This window comes from Nyctereutes procyonoides, unplaced genomic scaffold (assembly GCF_905146905.1).
Source record: "Nyctereutes procyonoides isolate TBG_1078 unplaced genomic scaffold, NYPRO_anot_genome, whole genome shotgun sequence".
Classification (NCBI taxonomy): Eukaryota; Metazoa; Chordata; class Mammalia; order Carnivora; family Canidae; genus Nyctereutes; species Nyctereutes procyonoides.
This window is the reverse complement of record NW_026575142.1, coordinates 5,409,312-5,426,571: the sequence shown is the minus strand read 5'-3', so window position 1 is coordinate 5,426,571 and position 17,260 is coordinate 5,409,312. Positions and strand designations below refer to the sequence as shown.

Sequence of the window (17,260 nt, the reverse complement as noted above, 5' to 3'; positions counted from 1 at the left end):
ACTTTGAAATTGATTGCAGTAGTCATGAACAGGCTCATCAGGCTTTTGTGTGTGAGTCTGAATTTTTTTCCAATTAACAGGCTTAGGAAAGGCACAGTGGAGGTTTCCAGCCAAGTGTTCTCACGTCTTGCCAAAAGTTAGGGGGCCTGTTTCTCTGAATCCCTTTCAGGATGTTCCCATTAGGCTAGTTTCATCCAGGGTTTGGCCTGGCCTTTGTGAACAAGCAGGTAGACTAACTGATACATGTATCTGAGAAACCAGGTTGGTAAGTTTGAGTAACTACTAAAATCTTCAGCAGACCTAATGGGTCCTTTCTCACTTTAGGAGACTCTATGGCTTGCAATTCAGCCTTAGTCCAGGGAACCTAAGAAATTTAGGGCTTATTAGGATCCTCGGAAGTCTCTAAGGGGGCAGGTTTAAATAGATTCAGGAGAGATGGGAGCATTAATATTTCTGCAGATAAATATATAAGTATGTACGCTAAAAAAAGAAAAAAAAAGAAAGTAAAAATAACATTTAGCCCCAGATCAGTTCAAGACAGGTTTGGGTGTTAGGGGAACTTGCTGCAAACTTGCAGATAAATTCCCAGTTTGGGAGTTTTTGGATTTCAGAGTTTCGGGTAACTTTGTGGTTATTTTAGAAGCAGATTTATTTTTGACTCTGATTTATGTGAAAATGGACATAAAGATACAGTTCTATTGTAACTTTCCATTGCATTTTAGAAAACCTTAAATATTGGATTAGATTCTTACACTTGCAGAGTTTGTACAGGTATAATAAAATAGAATTACTCTTTTGTATTTCCAATCAATATATTTTACCTCAAGTGTCAATTTTATTTTGTTCTATTACAAATCTTATTTAATTTAGAAAACAAAAATAGCATACTAGCTGCAAAAAATAACACAGAGTATTTCTCATGTATTGTCATTATCAAAGATATAGTATAGTCATTTGATTTTGATCAGTTTCTTCTGACCTAGAATTGGATTTATTCGTATTTTCTACATCTGGTTGGTGAGCTCAGACCTACGAAGTAGATATTCAGTGCATCACTTTAATAGTCTCCTACATGAACACTCGAATGAGCTCTGGGTAAAGTGAATACAAGACATACCTTCTGTACAAAGAGAATAAAAAAAAAAATTTGCTCAGTTTTGGATTGTTGGTAGGCAGAACTGAGCCCCATGTCATGAGCTGACAGAAACAGAAGTGCTGCACGCAGTCGGGTGAACCTGTGGGATTCCTGGATGGCCGTCGTCATCGTCGCTCATCTGCTCGCCGGCACTGCAATCACAGATAGAATTGGAGGAACTGAACAATTGGAGGAACTGAACTTGCAAGCCGAGTAATTATTAATGATCAGTCAGATCAGTTTTATCCAAACTGAAAGGATTCAAAAGCTGGGGTTTGGACTTGGAGAGGACTGGTCACTTTCCGGTTCCTCTGTATTTACAGGGCCCTTTCTTAGGGGTGCCCCGCACTCATGAATATATTGAAAGCTGGCTCAGTTTCTTGCCTAGTAACGACCTATTCTCCAGGTGGCAAACACCAGCTCTGTGATTTCCACCTCCTCCCGTACTTTGGGCCCCCTGATCCTTCGCTGTATTGGTGATGGTCTGATGCTTTCAACAGAAATCTTTTCTGTTTTGCCCAATTTTGTAGCTGTAGTGGGAGAATTAGTCCAAATTACATAGTTCACTTTTATCAGGAGTGAACTCTAGAATGTTTATAGTACAGAAAAAGAAAATGTGATTAATAAATTCCACTTTGAAAGCTTTAAAACTGTCCTCATCCCATTAAACATGGTGCGTATTGTCTTTTCCTATGTCACAGAGAAATGTGATATCAGTCATTATAAGCAAATTCTAGACAGTATCTGCAAATGCAGAGGACATCTCTGACTTTCACTGTCATTCTGAATAGTACGTACACAACACAGGCATCCTTTTCTAGACAAGCTCCAGAGAGGAGCTCACAGCACCTCTCTCTCCCTCTTTGTTTTCTTTTTCTTTCTTTTTTTTTTTTTAATCCCCATCCTCTCCTAGCAAAGTGAAATCTAGGATTTTGTTCAGTTAGGGTTTGTCAGAGAACTCTTCTTGGGAGTTAGTGTTAGTGTTAGTTAGTTAGTGTTAATGGCAGGGTCTTGGTTTTTTTTTTTTTTTTTTTTTTTAATTTTTATTTATTTATTGATGATAGTCACAGAGAGAGAGAGAGAGGCAGAGACACAGGCAGAGGGAGAAGCAGGCTCCATGCACCGGGAGCCTGACGTGGGATTCCATCCCGGGTCTCCAGGATCGCGCCCTGGGCCAAAGGCAGGCGCCAAACCGCTGCGCCACCCAGGGATCCCCCTAGGGTCTTGTTTATATGAACCACACACACATACTTACTCTAGTTATACAAGATGTGAGGGCATCTAACAAGACTGCCCGTTCAGTGTGGAAATGATGCAAAGCATAGCCCACATAAGATGAACTTCTGGGCATTTGAGGCCCATTTTGCAAGGGTGTGTGCAATAACTGGATTCTTGGTAAGGTTTTGGAGATCTCAGCTATACTGGATTGCTTCTCATTGATTTAGGCTCCTTTTGAGAATCTTCTCCTTGAGCCAAGAAAGATGAAATTCTACCATTTGGAATAATGACTCAAACTTCCTTAACTAATACCCTAAATTTTCTCATTTTTTTCCGTAATACATCAAGGAGTAAATTATTTCTCAAAAATAAAATGAATCAATGAATGAATAATCCTCTCTTAAAAGTCTTCACCCTGAGGGATAAGAATTGTGGCAAAATTTTTTTTTAATGTGCAGTTTCATGGAGCTGCTGTTGATTTCACAGCCGTGCAGTCTGCCAGCAGGTCCTGTGCTGCTTCTGTGTGAGTTCTTGAAGTCCTATCAAATAATATGTAGTCGTACTATAAGAATGTTTTGTAGGTAACTAGAAGAGAATAATAAAACATTGCTATAATTTGTGAGTGTCTGTTCCTATTCCACACAATTAACACCATATTTAATCTTGACAACAAACCTCAGTAATGATATTAGGGTTTTTTTTCCACAAATTACAAACTGCATTTCAGGGGGAGAAAAATTACATGCCTAGGTTCAGTTAATAGGTGTTTGTGGTATATTTTACTATATTTATTCACATTGATTGTTTCTTTGTGAAGTGCCTCTCTAGGAGGGAGAATTACACATCCCACTCAGGATGTAGACCTCAGGCATGACCATGTGACTTGCGTTGGCCTGTGAAGTGCGAGCAGAAGCCACTTCTGGGCAGAAGCTTTAAGAGCCAGCGTGTGGTTTACCATTCTGCTCTGTTGTGAAAAATATTGGTGTTCAAGGTAGAGCCTGCTCCACCAGCCTGGGGTCAGTGGTGAAAGAGACGGAGGCGAGTTGCGGCTAACTCAGTATAGACGGTAGAGTAAACCTTCATTGTCAGCCCATGACATGACTGGAATCATTTGTTTCCTATAGCATAACCCTTCCTGACTGACACCATACCAGAGTCAGGACGTAACACTCAACTCAGGTTCCCCTTAAAGCCCATGCTTGTGCTGCTCTTTTTTTTTTCTTAAAGGAAATGAACCTATCAGCATTAGAGTTATTCATCAGTGTTTTCTTATTGACCCTATACTTGTACATTTAGTTTTCTCTTGCTCAGTAATCGATGCTTTTAACTCTTGGATCTCTGTTATCTCATGCCTTTGTGACCTCATCCTATATTTACATTTTTCTGGGCTAACGAGTTATTAGCTTAGTTGTGTAGATATTAATGGCAAGTGTTAGTGGCAATTATCTCAACCATCTCTTAGTCACATTTTAACCATCTCTTTAGTCACATTTTCTAAACATTGCCAGGGATCAGCTGATAAAATCCTAAATTATACACTTTATCAGTAATGTACAGATTAACTTTTTCCCACAGATCTATGTCTTATCATTGAAAGTGAACATTGAGTCTTGAGCATGTTTCTATTTAATGTGAATTGGTTATACATATTTAAAATAGTATGTTTTGATATCTTACAATAAGTTACTCATATAATTTATGAAACTTTTATTTAAAAATTACTATTAAGTGATTTTGATATGGAATTATACAGAAACATTTCAACCAAAAGCAAATTGTCTTCACTTTTTCATCTTAAATGTTGAGTGCATCCTTACAGAGTTAAAAAAAAAAAATTGTGTTGTTTTTTTGAGTATAGTTGACATACAGTGTTAACTTCAGGTATACATCATAGCGTCCAACAGCTCTGTAGGTATGCCACGCTCCTCACACGTGTAGCCACCATCTGTCCCCGTGCAGTGCTGTTACAGCCCCACAGATGCAGTCTCTATAACTGTGTCTCTTATTCCCAGGACTTACTTATTCCATAACTGGCAGCCCATAACTCCCCTGTCCCTTCCCATTTTGCCCTTTCCCACCCACCTTCCTCCCCCACTGGGGACCATCAGTTTGTACTCCTGTGTCTGATTCTACTTTTTGTTTGTTGATTCATCTGCTGTATTATTTAGATCGCACATGTAAGTGAAATCATATGGTGTTTATTTTTCTCTGACTTCACTTAGCATAATACCCTTTAGGTCCATCTGTATTGTCACAAATGGCAGAGTTTCATCCCTTTTATGGCTAATCTTCCATTGTATATGGAAGATTTTTTTAACCTATTAATCTATCAGTGGACACTTGGGCTGCTTCCATATCTTGGCTATTATAAATAATGCTGCAATAACCAAAAAGGTGCATGTTATCTTTCAAATTAGTGTTTTTGGGTTTTTTTAGGTAAATACTCGGAAACTGTTGGATCAGATGGTATTTCTATTTTTAGTTTTTTGAGGAACAGCCCCGTACACTTTACATTCTCATCCACATGTACGAGGGTTCCTTTTTCTCCACACCCTTGCCAACATTGTTATCTCTTGTCTTCTTGACTCGAGCTGTTCTGACAGATGTAAAGTGGTATCTCACAGTGGTTATGATTTGCCTTTCTCTGATGATTGGTGATGTGGAACCATATTTTCATATGTCTAATGGCTATCTGTATGTCTTCTTTGGAAAAATATTCAGATCCTCTGCATTTTTAATCAGATTATGTATTTTTTCGGTGTTGGGTTGTATAAATATTTTATATATTTTGGATATTAACCCTTTATCAGATATACCATTTGTAACTATCTCCTCCAATTTAGGAGGTTGCTTATTTTGTTGATGGTTTTCTTTGCTATGCAAAACTTTTTGTTCTGATATAATCCCAGTAGTTTATTTTTGCTTTTGTTTCCCTTGCCTTAGGTGGTATATCTAGAACAATGTTGCTGCAGCCAGTGTCAAAGAAATTACTGCCTATGTTCTCTTCTTAGAGTTTACATCAGTCATTTTATAGATTATAATGCATAATGTATTGTTGGCTGGATATCATGTGGTATTCAGATCTGTTATTTTAGCAAATATGTATTTGTGTCTTAAATTGTTAAAAACTTTGATCTAATGCTTTTCTAATAATATATTTTTCCAAGGTATATGACTTATTTAAGGACAAAGATTAAATTTAATCCCCACAGTCTTTACTATGTTGTGTAGTTCTTTTATTTCATTCTTTCAGAATTTGAGGTAGCTGTCAGAACTGATTGACCCAGGTATTTATCCTGTGCTGCAGATAGTTGATGAACTTAAATTTCTGTCTCTCACTGTATGTCTTCTTCATTTCTCTCATCCATACAAACTCTTGTCTGAGGTTTGGCTGCCAATTCCTTATGCCACTTCTTCTCACAGCTTCATAGTGACAAGTGTCTTACAGGTCAGGGTTGGTCTTATTCAAGTAGGTGCCCAGAGGAGTTTTTTTTAAGATGTTGTTAGACAGTTGATACACAGTTGACCCTTGAACAACGCAAGGCTTAGGGATACTGACCCCTCACGCAGTTGAAAATCCCACACGTAACTACTAATACCCTTCTGTTGACTAGAAGCTTTGTAGTAACATAACAGTTGTTTAACACGTATTCCGTATATATGTTATAGACTGTATTTATACAATACAGAAAACTTATTAAAATCATAAGGAAGACAAAAAACATTTACAGTACTATATCAAGAAAAATCCAAGCCCATGTTGTTCAAGGGTCAACTATAATATGTTCTCTTTTTTATTAAAAAAAAAAAAACTTATACAGAAAATGACAAAGGTAGTATATGAGTATCTTCTTCTAATCCCAACAAAATTTTAACTAAAATAAGCATGAATCTTTAGTAAATAATTCTAAGCTGTTTCGGTTTTATGTACTTTAGATGCTGCTGTTAATTCTGGAGAACTGTGGTTTGTGAACTTTTACTCCCCGGGATGTTCACACTGCCATGATTTAGCTCCCACGGTATGTATTTTTTACATCCTGATTTTTTAAGTTTTATTCTAATCTGTTGAGTGTTCTTTAAATATGTTAGGATTTTTTTCTATTAATAGTAATGATAACTATCAATTATCAAATACTTTGACACATGTATGGTTTTATTTGATAAAATTACTCTCCTTTTAAGAATGTACAGTTTGGGACAGTGGGGTGGCTCAGAGGTTGAGCATCTGCCTTTGGGCTTGGGGCATGATCCTGGGGTCCCGGGATTGAGGCCCACCCACATCAGGCTTCCTGCATGGAGCCTACTTCTCCCTCTGTCTCTGTCTCTGTCTCTGCCTCTCTCTCTGTGTCTCTCATGAATAAATAAATTAAAAATCTTTAAAAAAAAAAAAAAGAAAGAGTGTACAGCTTGAAGAGTGTTAACGAAAAATTATCTTATCATGGAAATACTTGTTCTTTTTTTCCTCATAGTGGAGAGACTTTGCTAAAGAAGTGGATGGATTACTTCGAATTGGTGCCGTTAACTGTGGTGATGATAGAATGCTTTGCCGAATGAAAGGAGTCAACAGTTATCCCAGCCTCTTCATTTTTAGGTCTGGAATGGTAAGGGGTAAAGTCGGTGTTTTTTTCATTTGGAACTTTCTGACAAGGAAAATACTAGAGAAAACACAATACATGATTTTGTAGAATGTTTTGATTTTTAAATCTGATTTTAGGTGCCATCTAACTAGGTCTAGGCATAATAAATATTTTGAATCATACTGTGAATGCTTTTTAAATGCCATTACTTTGACCTTTCTTTATTTCAAAATTAAATGTTTACCATCAGTTTCTGTCTTAACACAAGTGAACCAGTGTGAATATTGTACTTTATAGGTCACAAAATATTTTACGTTGTCTCATTGCATATAAAGTTCTAATATCCCCTTTTTTCTAGTTTTTTTCCAGTTTTAAGTGATAAAACAGAAACTAGAAAACTGGTGTTATTAAAATGTCTCTAATAGAATCTGTGCAACCAAGATGCTTAGGATATTATTTGGAAATACACTGTACTATTAAGAGATTAATCTCATTGTATTCAAAATAATGTACAGTTAAAAGTATTTGGTATTATTTTAATGAGTTTTTGAAAGAAATAATAGAAGATGTTTTTCATTTTATAAAAAAAATAGGCCGCAGTGAAATACCATGGTGACAGATCCAAGGAAAGTTTAGTGAGTTTCGCCATGCAGCATGTTAGAAGCACAGTGACAGAATTATGGACAGGTAATTTTATTGTCTTCATTTGTTTGATTTTCCAGGATACTTTGAAATTGGCGTTTTGTTGGGGTTTGTGTTTTTTTTTTTAAATAACAGTTTTAACATGTTGGTCATAATATTAAAATTTTTAAAGTATCTTTTCCATGCTTTTTAGAAGGGAATTTTGTCATTTGTTCTGCTAAATAGTTGGTATTTAACAAATGAATCATGTTTGTTTAGAAACTAAAATAGTTAAGATGTGAGAAATAAAAAATGTGATGCTAGGTGGGATAGCAGCTTTTAAAGTGCAGCTAAATGTTTAGTTAACCAGGTGTTTTATTGCTTTCATAAATGTACTGTATCAGGCAGTGACTTCCTCCCTATCCAGTTTAATTTTAAAGTTGAAAAACTCTTTCCTCTAACCTTAGACTTCTGATTCATCAAGTGGCTTTAGGTGGGTTAACTACTCTATGATACCCATGAAATGATAGTACTCACATCTAGTAAGATACTCACATCATTCAGTGAGTACAACTCATGTCTCTGAAACTGTTACATGTTGGGGCTGCAATAATATGTAATCCCTGCTTCAAGGACCTCATTATTTTAGCAAGGAAGGCATTAGTAAACCATTAATGCAATGTAGTAATTATGATAGAGGCAATTCTTAGAGAAACATGAAGAACATAAAAAAAAAAAAACAGATGGGAAAAAGAGGAAGGATTAAAAAATACTTCTTGAATGAAGTCAGACCAGTCTGTCATGAAAATGAGGAGGAAGCCTTCAGAGATCCCTGTGAATGTGGTAAACTGGCGGTACTTCACCGAGTCTAACGAAAAGACAGGTGGTTGGGTATTGTGATATGGGGAAAAACACAGCGAGCTACATGGGTAGACAAAGCTCAGATCACATGGGCCTTCATACGAATCTTAGTTACCGATTTCTTTCTTGATGAAATAATGAATTTAGATTTTATATGATGAAAACAATGGAAAGTCAGTGTAGGAATTCAGTGTGCTTCAAGAGGACTTTTATGAATTCCTGAATTCAAGTAATAGATAATCAGAAATTTGCTTTATTTTCTTCTTAGGAAATTTTGTTAACTCCATACAAACTGCTTTTGCTGCTGGTGTCGGTTGGTTGATCACTTTTTGTTCCAAAGGCGGAGGTAATTTTATTCATTATTTTGTTAATGATGAAGAAGCCAAGTATTTAATTTTTTAGGTGACAGTCTTTTTATTCTTTTTACCAGCTTTATTGAGATATAATTGTCATGTAACATTATATAACTTAAGGGTATACGACCTGTTGGTACACTTACATATTGCAAAATGATCCATCATAGCATTTGCTGACACCACCCTCCTGTCATATAAGTGCTGTTTCTCTTTCATGCTAAGAACATTTAAAATCTACCATGCTGTACATCACATTCCCAGAACATATTAATCTTATAACAGGAAGCTGATACCCTTTGACCAGCTGTCAGCATTAAGTATGCTACTATGATTGACTCAGTACCTCAAGCTACAGTTTATATCCGATGACAATTTATTTAATGAATACTTATATTTTTATTAATTTACACATAAATTATAAAATTATTAGTGTGTTAAAGTTCATTTATGACTTTGGTGGACAAGTTTTTCAGCTTAATTATTATAAATTGTACCTTCAGATAGCCACAGATGTTTGCAAAAATTAGTGTTGACAGGTGTAACCCTCCCAAAATAATTTTTTGGTATTACAGACTTTGCCTCATTCTTAACATATCACAAATATATACATATTTGCCTTATAAAATTATATACTTGAAGATGACAATGTTCCATTTCTAGGAACCTTTCCATCAGCAAATTAATCTGAAAATTCAATACTCTGTGTGCCAAACCACAAATTATAAACTCTATTCAAACAATGAGATTAGTTAAAAATCAGCCCCAGGATTACAGAATGCCCAGTTCATTAACACATTATCATATGTTTAATCCCAAAAATGGGTCTTTAACCCAAAGGAACCCCATCAGCTTCCTGCTGCTTATTGAGAATAAATTGCCGTGAAGCCAAAATCAACCACTCACCCCATCCTGTAAGGCCCATGTTAGGAAGTGCCATCAAAACCCTTAATTTAGTCTATCATTGAGGGATTTTGCTTCCTTTTGGCCTAATGCACAGATTTCTATTCATTCCACACATTTAGAAAACTTTTTAAACTTTCTGGCATTCTTTTACTTTTCATCCCAGGTAGATTGATTTTACCTGTCTTTATAGTTCTGCAGTATTATAGTTTCCTTGCTTCTAAATCTGTCTTATTGTGTCCTAGTATTCATATTTAAAAGCTTTCATGAAAATGATGAAGTTATTTTAAGATTATATTTTAGGAAGGAAAACTCACATATTCGTACTGTGAGGCCAGCATTATCCTGATACCAACATCAGAAGACACTACAAAAAAAAAAAAAAAAGAGAGAGAGAGAGCTATAGGCCAATATCTCTGATGAACATAGATGAAAAATCCTCAACAAAATATTAGCAATCAAGTCCAACAATATACTAAAAAAAATTATTCAGTGTGATCAAGTGGGATTTATTCCTGGGATGCAAGGGTGGTTCAACATGAGCAAATCAGTCAGTGTGATACATCATACCAGCAAGAGAGAAGATAAAAACTGTATGATCATTTCAGTAGATGCAGGCTTTTGACACAGTTCGACATCCATTCATGATAAAAGTCTACAACAAAGTAGGTTTGGAAGGAACATATTTCAGCATAATAAAGGCCATATGCTAAGCTACAGCTAACACCATACTCAATGGTAACAAATTAAGAGCTTCCTTCCTTAGGTCAGGGCCAAGACAAGAATGTCCATTCTCACCACTTTTATTCAATATAGTACTGGAAGTTCTAGCCACAGCAGTCAGATAAGAAAAAGAAATAAAAGACATCCAGATCAGTAAGAAAGAAGTAAAACTTTCACTATTTGCAGATGACATGATACTCAGTATCAAAAACTACTAGTACTGATAAATGAATTCAGTAAAGTTGTAGGATACAAAATCGATATGCAGAAATCTGTTGCATTTCTATACCCTAATAATGAAGCAACAGAAAGAAATTAAGAAAATAATTCCATTTAGAATTGCACCAAGAATAATGAAGTACTTAAGAATAAACTTAGCCAAAGAGGTGAGAGTCCTGTATTCTAAAAACCATAAAACATTGTTGAAAGAAACTGAAGATGCTATAAGTGGAAAGACATTATTCCATACTCATTGGAAGAACAACTATTGTTAAAATCTCCATTCTATCCAAATCCATCTACAGATTTACTGCAATCCCTATCAAAATACCAACAGCATTTTTCTTTTTTTTTTTAATTTTTTTTTTTTATTTATTTATGATAGTCACAGAGAGAGAGAGAGAGGCAGAGACACAGGCAGAGGGAGAAGCAGGCTCCATGCACTGGGAGCCCGATGTGGGACTCGATCCCGGGTCTCCAGGATCGTGCCCTGGGCCAAAGGCAGGCGCCAAACCGCTGCGCCACCCAGGGATCCCCCCAACAGCATTTTTCAAAGAAATAGAACAAATAATCCTAAAATTTGTATGGAACCACAAAGACCCCAAGTAGCCAAAGCAGTCTTGAAAAAGAACAAAACTGGAGGTATGACAATCCCAGATTTCAAGATAGTCTATAATGCTGTAGTAATCAAAACAGTGTGGTACTAGCATAAAAATAGACACAGATCAATAGAGCATGATGGGGAGCCCAAAAACAAAGCCATGCTTATATGATCAATTAATCTACAACAAAGGCAAGAATATGCAGTGGGAAAAAGGCAGTTTCTTCTGCAAATAGTGTTAGGAAAACTGGACCACTTTCTTACACCATACACAAAAATAAAATGAAGTAAGGACCTAAAAATGAGACCTGAGACTATAAAAAAATCCTAAAAGAGAGCCCAGGTAGTAATTTCTCTGACATCAGCCACAGTAACATTTTTCTAGATATGTCTTCTGAGGCAAGGGAAACAAAAGCAAAAGCAAACTGTTGGGACTACATCAAAATAAAAGTGTTCTGCACAGCAAAGGAAACAAAACTAAAAGACGTACATATGGAATGGGAGAAGATATTTGCAAATGACATATCCAATAAAGCATTAGTATCCAAAAAAAAAAAAAAAAAGTAGTATCCAAAACACATAAAGAACTTCTACAACTTGGGATCCCTGGGTGGCTCAGCGGTTTAGCGCCTGCCTTTGGCCCAGGGCGCGATCCTGGAGTCCTGGGATCCACTCCCACATCAGGCTCCCGGTGTGGAGCCTGCTTCTCCCTCCTCCTGTGTCTCTGCCTCTCTCTCTCTGTCTATGATAAATAGATAAATAAATCTTTAGGAAAAAAAAAAAGAATTTCTACAACTTAACACACACGCAAGAAAAACAAATAATCCAAAAAAATTTTAAAAATTAAAAAAAAAAGAAAACTAATCCAATTTACAAATGGGGAGGAGATATGAACATTTTACCAAAGGAGACACACAGGTGACCGACACATGAAAAAGATGAGTTATGTTGAGCATTTCACACCTGACACCTATCAGGATGGCTAAAATCAAAACACAAGAAACAAGTGTGGGTGAGGATGTGGAGAAAAAGGAACCCTTGTGTGCTGTTGGTGGGAATGCAAACCTGTGCAGCCACTGTGACAATATGGAGGTTCCTCCAAAAGTTGAAAATAGAATTACCATATGATCCAGTAATTCCTCTACTGGGTAATTATGCCCAAAGAATATGAAAACACTAGTTTAAAAAGATATATATCCTCCTGTGTTTATTGCAGCATTAGTTATAATATCCAAATTATGGAAGCAGCCCAAGTGTCCATCAAGAGATGAATGAATAAAGAAGTGGCATATATGTATATAATGGAATGTTACTCAGCCATTTAAAAAAGAATGAAATCTTGCCATTGGCAACAACATAAATGGATCTAGAGAGTAAAATCCTAAGTGAAATTCAGTCAGAGGGCAGCCCTGGTGGCTCAGCTGTTTAGCACCTGCCTTCAGCCCAGGGTGTTGTCCTAAAGACCCGGAGTTGAGTCCCATGTTGGGCTCCCTGCATGGAGCCTGCTTCTCCCTCTGCCTGTGTCTCTGCCTCTCTCTCTCTCTCTCTCTCTCTCTCTCTCTGTGTGTGTGTGTGTGTGTGTGTGTGTGGTCTCTCATGAATAAATAAATAAATAAATCTTTAAAAAATAAAAATAAATTAATAAAGGCAGCCCAGGTGGCTCAGCGGGTTAGCGCCGCCTTCAGCCCAGGGCATGATCCTGGAGACCCGGGATCGAGTCCCACGTCAGGCTCCCTGCATGGAGCCTGCTTCTTCCTCTGCCTGTGTCTCTGCCTCTCTCTCTCTCTCTTTGTCTCTCTCATGAATAAATAAAATATTTAAAAATAAAAGAATTCAATCAGAGAAAGACAATACCACATGATTTCACTCACATGTGGAATTTAAGAAACAGGAAAAAAGAGACATCAAGGAACGAACTCTTAAGTACAGAGAACAAACTAATAGTTACCAGAGGGGAGGTGGGTGAGGAATGGGTGAAATAAGTAATGGAGATTAAAGAGTACACTTACCATGATGAGCACTGTAATGTATAGAATTGCTGAATTCCTATATTGTACACCTGAAACTAACACTGTTAACTACTGGAATTAAAATTAAATAAGTAAAGGGACTGTTATATTCTAAATTTAAAGATTCTTTATACATTTTTATCAAATAGAGCCATTGCATTTTATTTCTGCCAAAACCTTGAGATCTCCTGGTTAAACGGGATTGTTGATAGGAGCAGAGATTTGAGAAGAAGATCCCAAAGAGATTTCCTATAGCTAGAAATCCTGGGAAACTAAGGGGAGAGAATGGAAAAATGTGCGTGCGTGTGTGTGTGTGTGTGTATGTGCGCGCGCATGTGTGGAGTAAGACTTGGGCCTCAGTATCTATCTACCTAGTAAATGTGTCACTGTTTACCAGTGAAGTCCAGTCAGTTGCCTTGGAACTAACGTGGTAATTTGGAGGGGGAAGGCAAAAGAAAGTACATACTTAATAAAGCTAAAATTAATGTCATAATTTTTTTTTCCTTTCTAGACTGTTTGACTTCACAGACACGACTCAGGCTCAGTGGCATGTTGGTAAGCAATTATTTTGTAAAACTCTATGGCCACGTTAAGAAAGATAAGAAAGATACTTAAAAATTGATTCTAAGTATATCTTTGTGGTTCTTAAACACTCAACTCACTTATTTGTAAATTTTGTTTTTTGATAAATGTGTTCATAGCTATAAAACTTTTCTTCCTAATTAGAAATTTGACATGTGATGTTTCCATTGTTATTCACTTCTAACTATCCTGTAATTTAATTATGAATTCTTCTTTAATCAAAGAGGTATATATTAGTGTTTGTGTCACCTCCAAACTTTATTTCTTACTGTTCTGTTTTGTTGTTATTTTGTTGTATATTTACCTCTCATCACATTATGGTTGGGGAATATAATCTGTATGTTGTTGACTTTAACACTATCGGATTTCCCTTTGCAGCCTGGGAGTTTATCAGTTATGAAAATTGTGAAAAATCTATGTGTGCTCAGAAATATGTTGTCTGTGTCTGTTAGCTATAATTTTTATACCATAAGGCCAACTTTATTAATCATGTAATTCAAATCTGCATCATTTATTTTTTGAGTAAACTTTTAAAAAATGTTTTAAATTTACAGTAGAAAGTTGGGGTTTTTTAAATAAAGCTAAATCTCTTTAACTTTCTCTTTTCTCTTTTACTTACACGTGACCTATTTCTTTCCATTGTAGGACGGTCTTGTTAATGTAGGATGGATGGACTGTGCCACCCAGGACAACCTGTGTAAAAGTTTGGATATTACAACAAGTACTACTGCCTATTTTCCTCCTGGAGCCACTTTAAATAACAAAGAGAAAAGCAGTGTTTTGGTATGAATTACTAATTTCTTTATGTATATGTGAACACACACATTCAGACATAATATATCATTTTGTAAACAGTGAACAAGGAAACAAATCCATTTATAATAAACAAGTATTTAGAATAGATATTTAATTTAATAGTAAAGTCTATTATAAGGATTATTTTTACAGTGATATAGACCATTACATTTTACAACCCAGAAATATGGGAAACATTCTTAGGTCATGTGAATTTTTAGTGGTCTGTATTTATATGTGTATTTTCTAATATTAAAATACAGATCATTGGTAGGTTTGGCTGGGACTCGGTATCTGTTTTTCTGTAAACCACCCAGTTAGATTCTGGTATAAACTCAGTTTGGATATCTACTGTATGGTTCACCTCCCTGATTTCATGAATGAGGAGACAGAGATTCAAGCTAGTTATCAAAGAGAATCTGTGGCTCTGTCATAATCTTTCTAAAATCCACTTCCACTGCTACCTGAGCTTTTATCACCTTGTAATATACACTAATATATTTGTATTTATATTTTTCTCCCACAGTGTATTTTTAAGTTTGAATCTTTTTATTATAATACCTCAAATCCCTAGAGGAGTATCTGGCACATAGTGGACACTCTATATTGTGCCAATGTATATTACATACTATGTGCTAGGGATTTAGATATACTTCCACATAAATATATAAATCAACAACCGTAAGTTACAATCCACTGACTAAATGTGACATACTTAGAGGACAGCTGGGTGGCTCAGTGGTTGAGCGCCTGCCTTCGGCTCAGGGCATGATCCTGGGATCCAGGATCAAGCCCCGTGTCAGGCTCCTTGCAGGGAGCCTGCTTCTCCCTCTACCTGTGTCTCTGCCTCTCTCTCTCTCTCTCTCTCTGTGTGTGTCTCTCATGAATAAATAAATAAAATCTTTAAAAACATAATGATAATAAATAAATGAATAAATGTGACATATTCCATCACCTAATTTAATCAGTCCTCTTTTGATGTTTAAGTTACATACTTTTTCATGAGTATAAGAAGTGTTGTAATGAACAATGGTTGTTCATCTTTGTGCACTTCTTTAGTTACCTGCTTAGATGAAATAGCCTTGGCAATTTTCATTTCAATTTGTTTTGCCAGATTGCACTTAAAGAAAATTTTATATTGTGCCACAGTTCATAAGCATGCCCATTCATTCCCTTAGTATAGATTCTTGCCTTCGGTGCTACAGTCTCCTATTTTAGTAGATCTTTCTGCTTTTTGATATAAAACTGCAAACTCAGGAAAACTTAGGAGAGACATAAATGAGTGATACCGGAAATGTAATAACAGGGAGTGATGAATTAAGTAGTCCTTGTCACTCCTCAAAACATTCAAGTTTTTAGGAAAGTAAAACATCTGTTGCCTCAAACTGAATTGGGTGTGCAAAGGTATGGTCAAATATAAACATCTTGGTTATCCCTCAAAGTCAGTTCTATTTTCACTGTTGGCAAATCTCGCCTTGTTTATTCCAGTGGCAGTGTTTTCTGCTTAATGGTTCGTTTTGTTGGCATGTGAGTTCCATTTATTTCTATGCCATAGGTAGTTTATGTCTTCCTTAACACTGTCTTTCCCAGGTAAATTCCAATTATAATACTTGACACCCAGCTAAGAACGCCCTTCTCTTCCCTCTTTCCTAGTACGTATATTCAGCAAACATTTATTTATCAGGCCCTGACTGTGGACAAAATTGTACTGGGTAATTGGGGAGAAAAACAGATAAAATTCACTTATTTAATAAATGGTCCACACAGTATAGTGAATCATTACATACAGCATGGCCTCCTTGTTTGGGCATGTATTATTTATAACAGCGTTTTACACCACTCATATCCTAGTGTAATTCTAAAACCCCATATACTGTCAAAGGTAATTTTGTGGTTATCTGCCATTTAAAAGTACCCAGTGTTTCTGTTTGCATTCCATCAGTAATGAAAAAAAATTCAATCTGTAATAAACTGGTTTAGTGTGCAGTGATTGTAATATAGTGGAGTTATAATTGTGAAAACTCTGTCTCCCCAAACACATATTGGGAAATAATCCCAAAAGTAAGCATGTAACTTTGCATTAGATAATAAAGAAAATTCTGGGTTCTATAATTAGGTTATTTTGAGGCACATTGTCCCGACTGATTTAGTATGTTCTATAGTTGAGAAATGTACACCACATTACACCTTTAAAAATGATTTGCATGTACATTTTATAGGGGATATGTTCTGTGTATAATGAATAAATAACTTTAAGAGGGAGGGAGGGAGGAAGAAATTCAGAGGCTAGACCATATCCCTTGTAAGCGTAACTACCAAGTTTTACTCTGTGACAGGTTTATAATGAGGTTTTAGTGTATTAGCCACATATTCATATAAGCTGCTGTATGAGTATTTTTAGTAAAATCTTTCTAATAAAAGTGACGGATGTCAATGACCTGGAGTACTGTGGCCTAAGATTTAAGAAAAAAAAAAAAAAAAACAGGAAAACAAGTTTTAAGAGAAGAAACTTAGAAAGGTCATCAAAGTAGAAGACCCACCTGCCATCTGGGGTGGGCACCATCCATTCAGCTCAGTACACTTCTTCCCGTAGGTCAGTTGACTTCTTTTATTCTCTATTCTTATGTTGTACCCATTGTTCTTTCCATATGGTTATTCTCATG

The 17,260-nt window shown here is 36.1% G+C and overlaps 1 protein-coding gene across 3 annotated transcripts in view; it reads left to right on the top strand.

Annotated features, from left to right (window-relative positions):
* The window catches only part of DNAJC10 (DnaJ heat shock protein family (Hsp40) member C10), a 55,404-nt gene that overhangs the window by 9,328 nt on the left and 28,816 nt on the right, over nucleotides 1-17,260 (top strand). For all 3 annotated transcript variants that reach the window (XM_055307981.1, XM_055307982.1, XM_055307980.1), the window contains 6 exons: nucleotides 6,290-6,372; nucleotides 6,823-6,954; nucleotides 7,524-7,617; nucleotides 8,681-8,758; nucleotides 13,732-13,775; nucleotides 14,448-14,585. In XM_055307981.1, coding sequence (XP_055163956.1) covers nucleotides 6,290-6,372; nucleotides 6,823-6,954; nucleotides 7,524-7,617; nucleotides 8,681-8,758; nucleotides 13,732-13,775; nucleotides 14,448-14,585 — 569 coding nt within the window. The remainder of the gene's footprint in view (nucleotides 1-6,289; nucleotides 6,373-6,822; nucleotides 6,955-7,523; nucleotides 7,618-8,680; nucleotides 8,759-13,731; nucleotides 13,776-14,447; nucleotides 14,586-17,260) is intronic.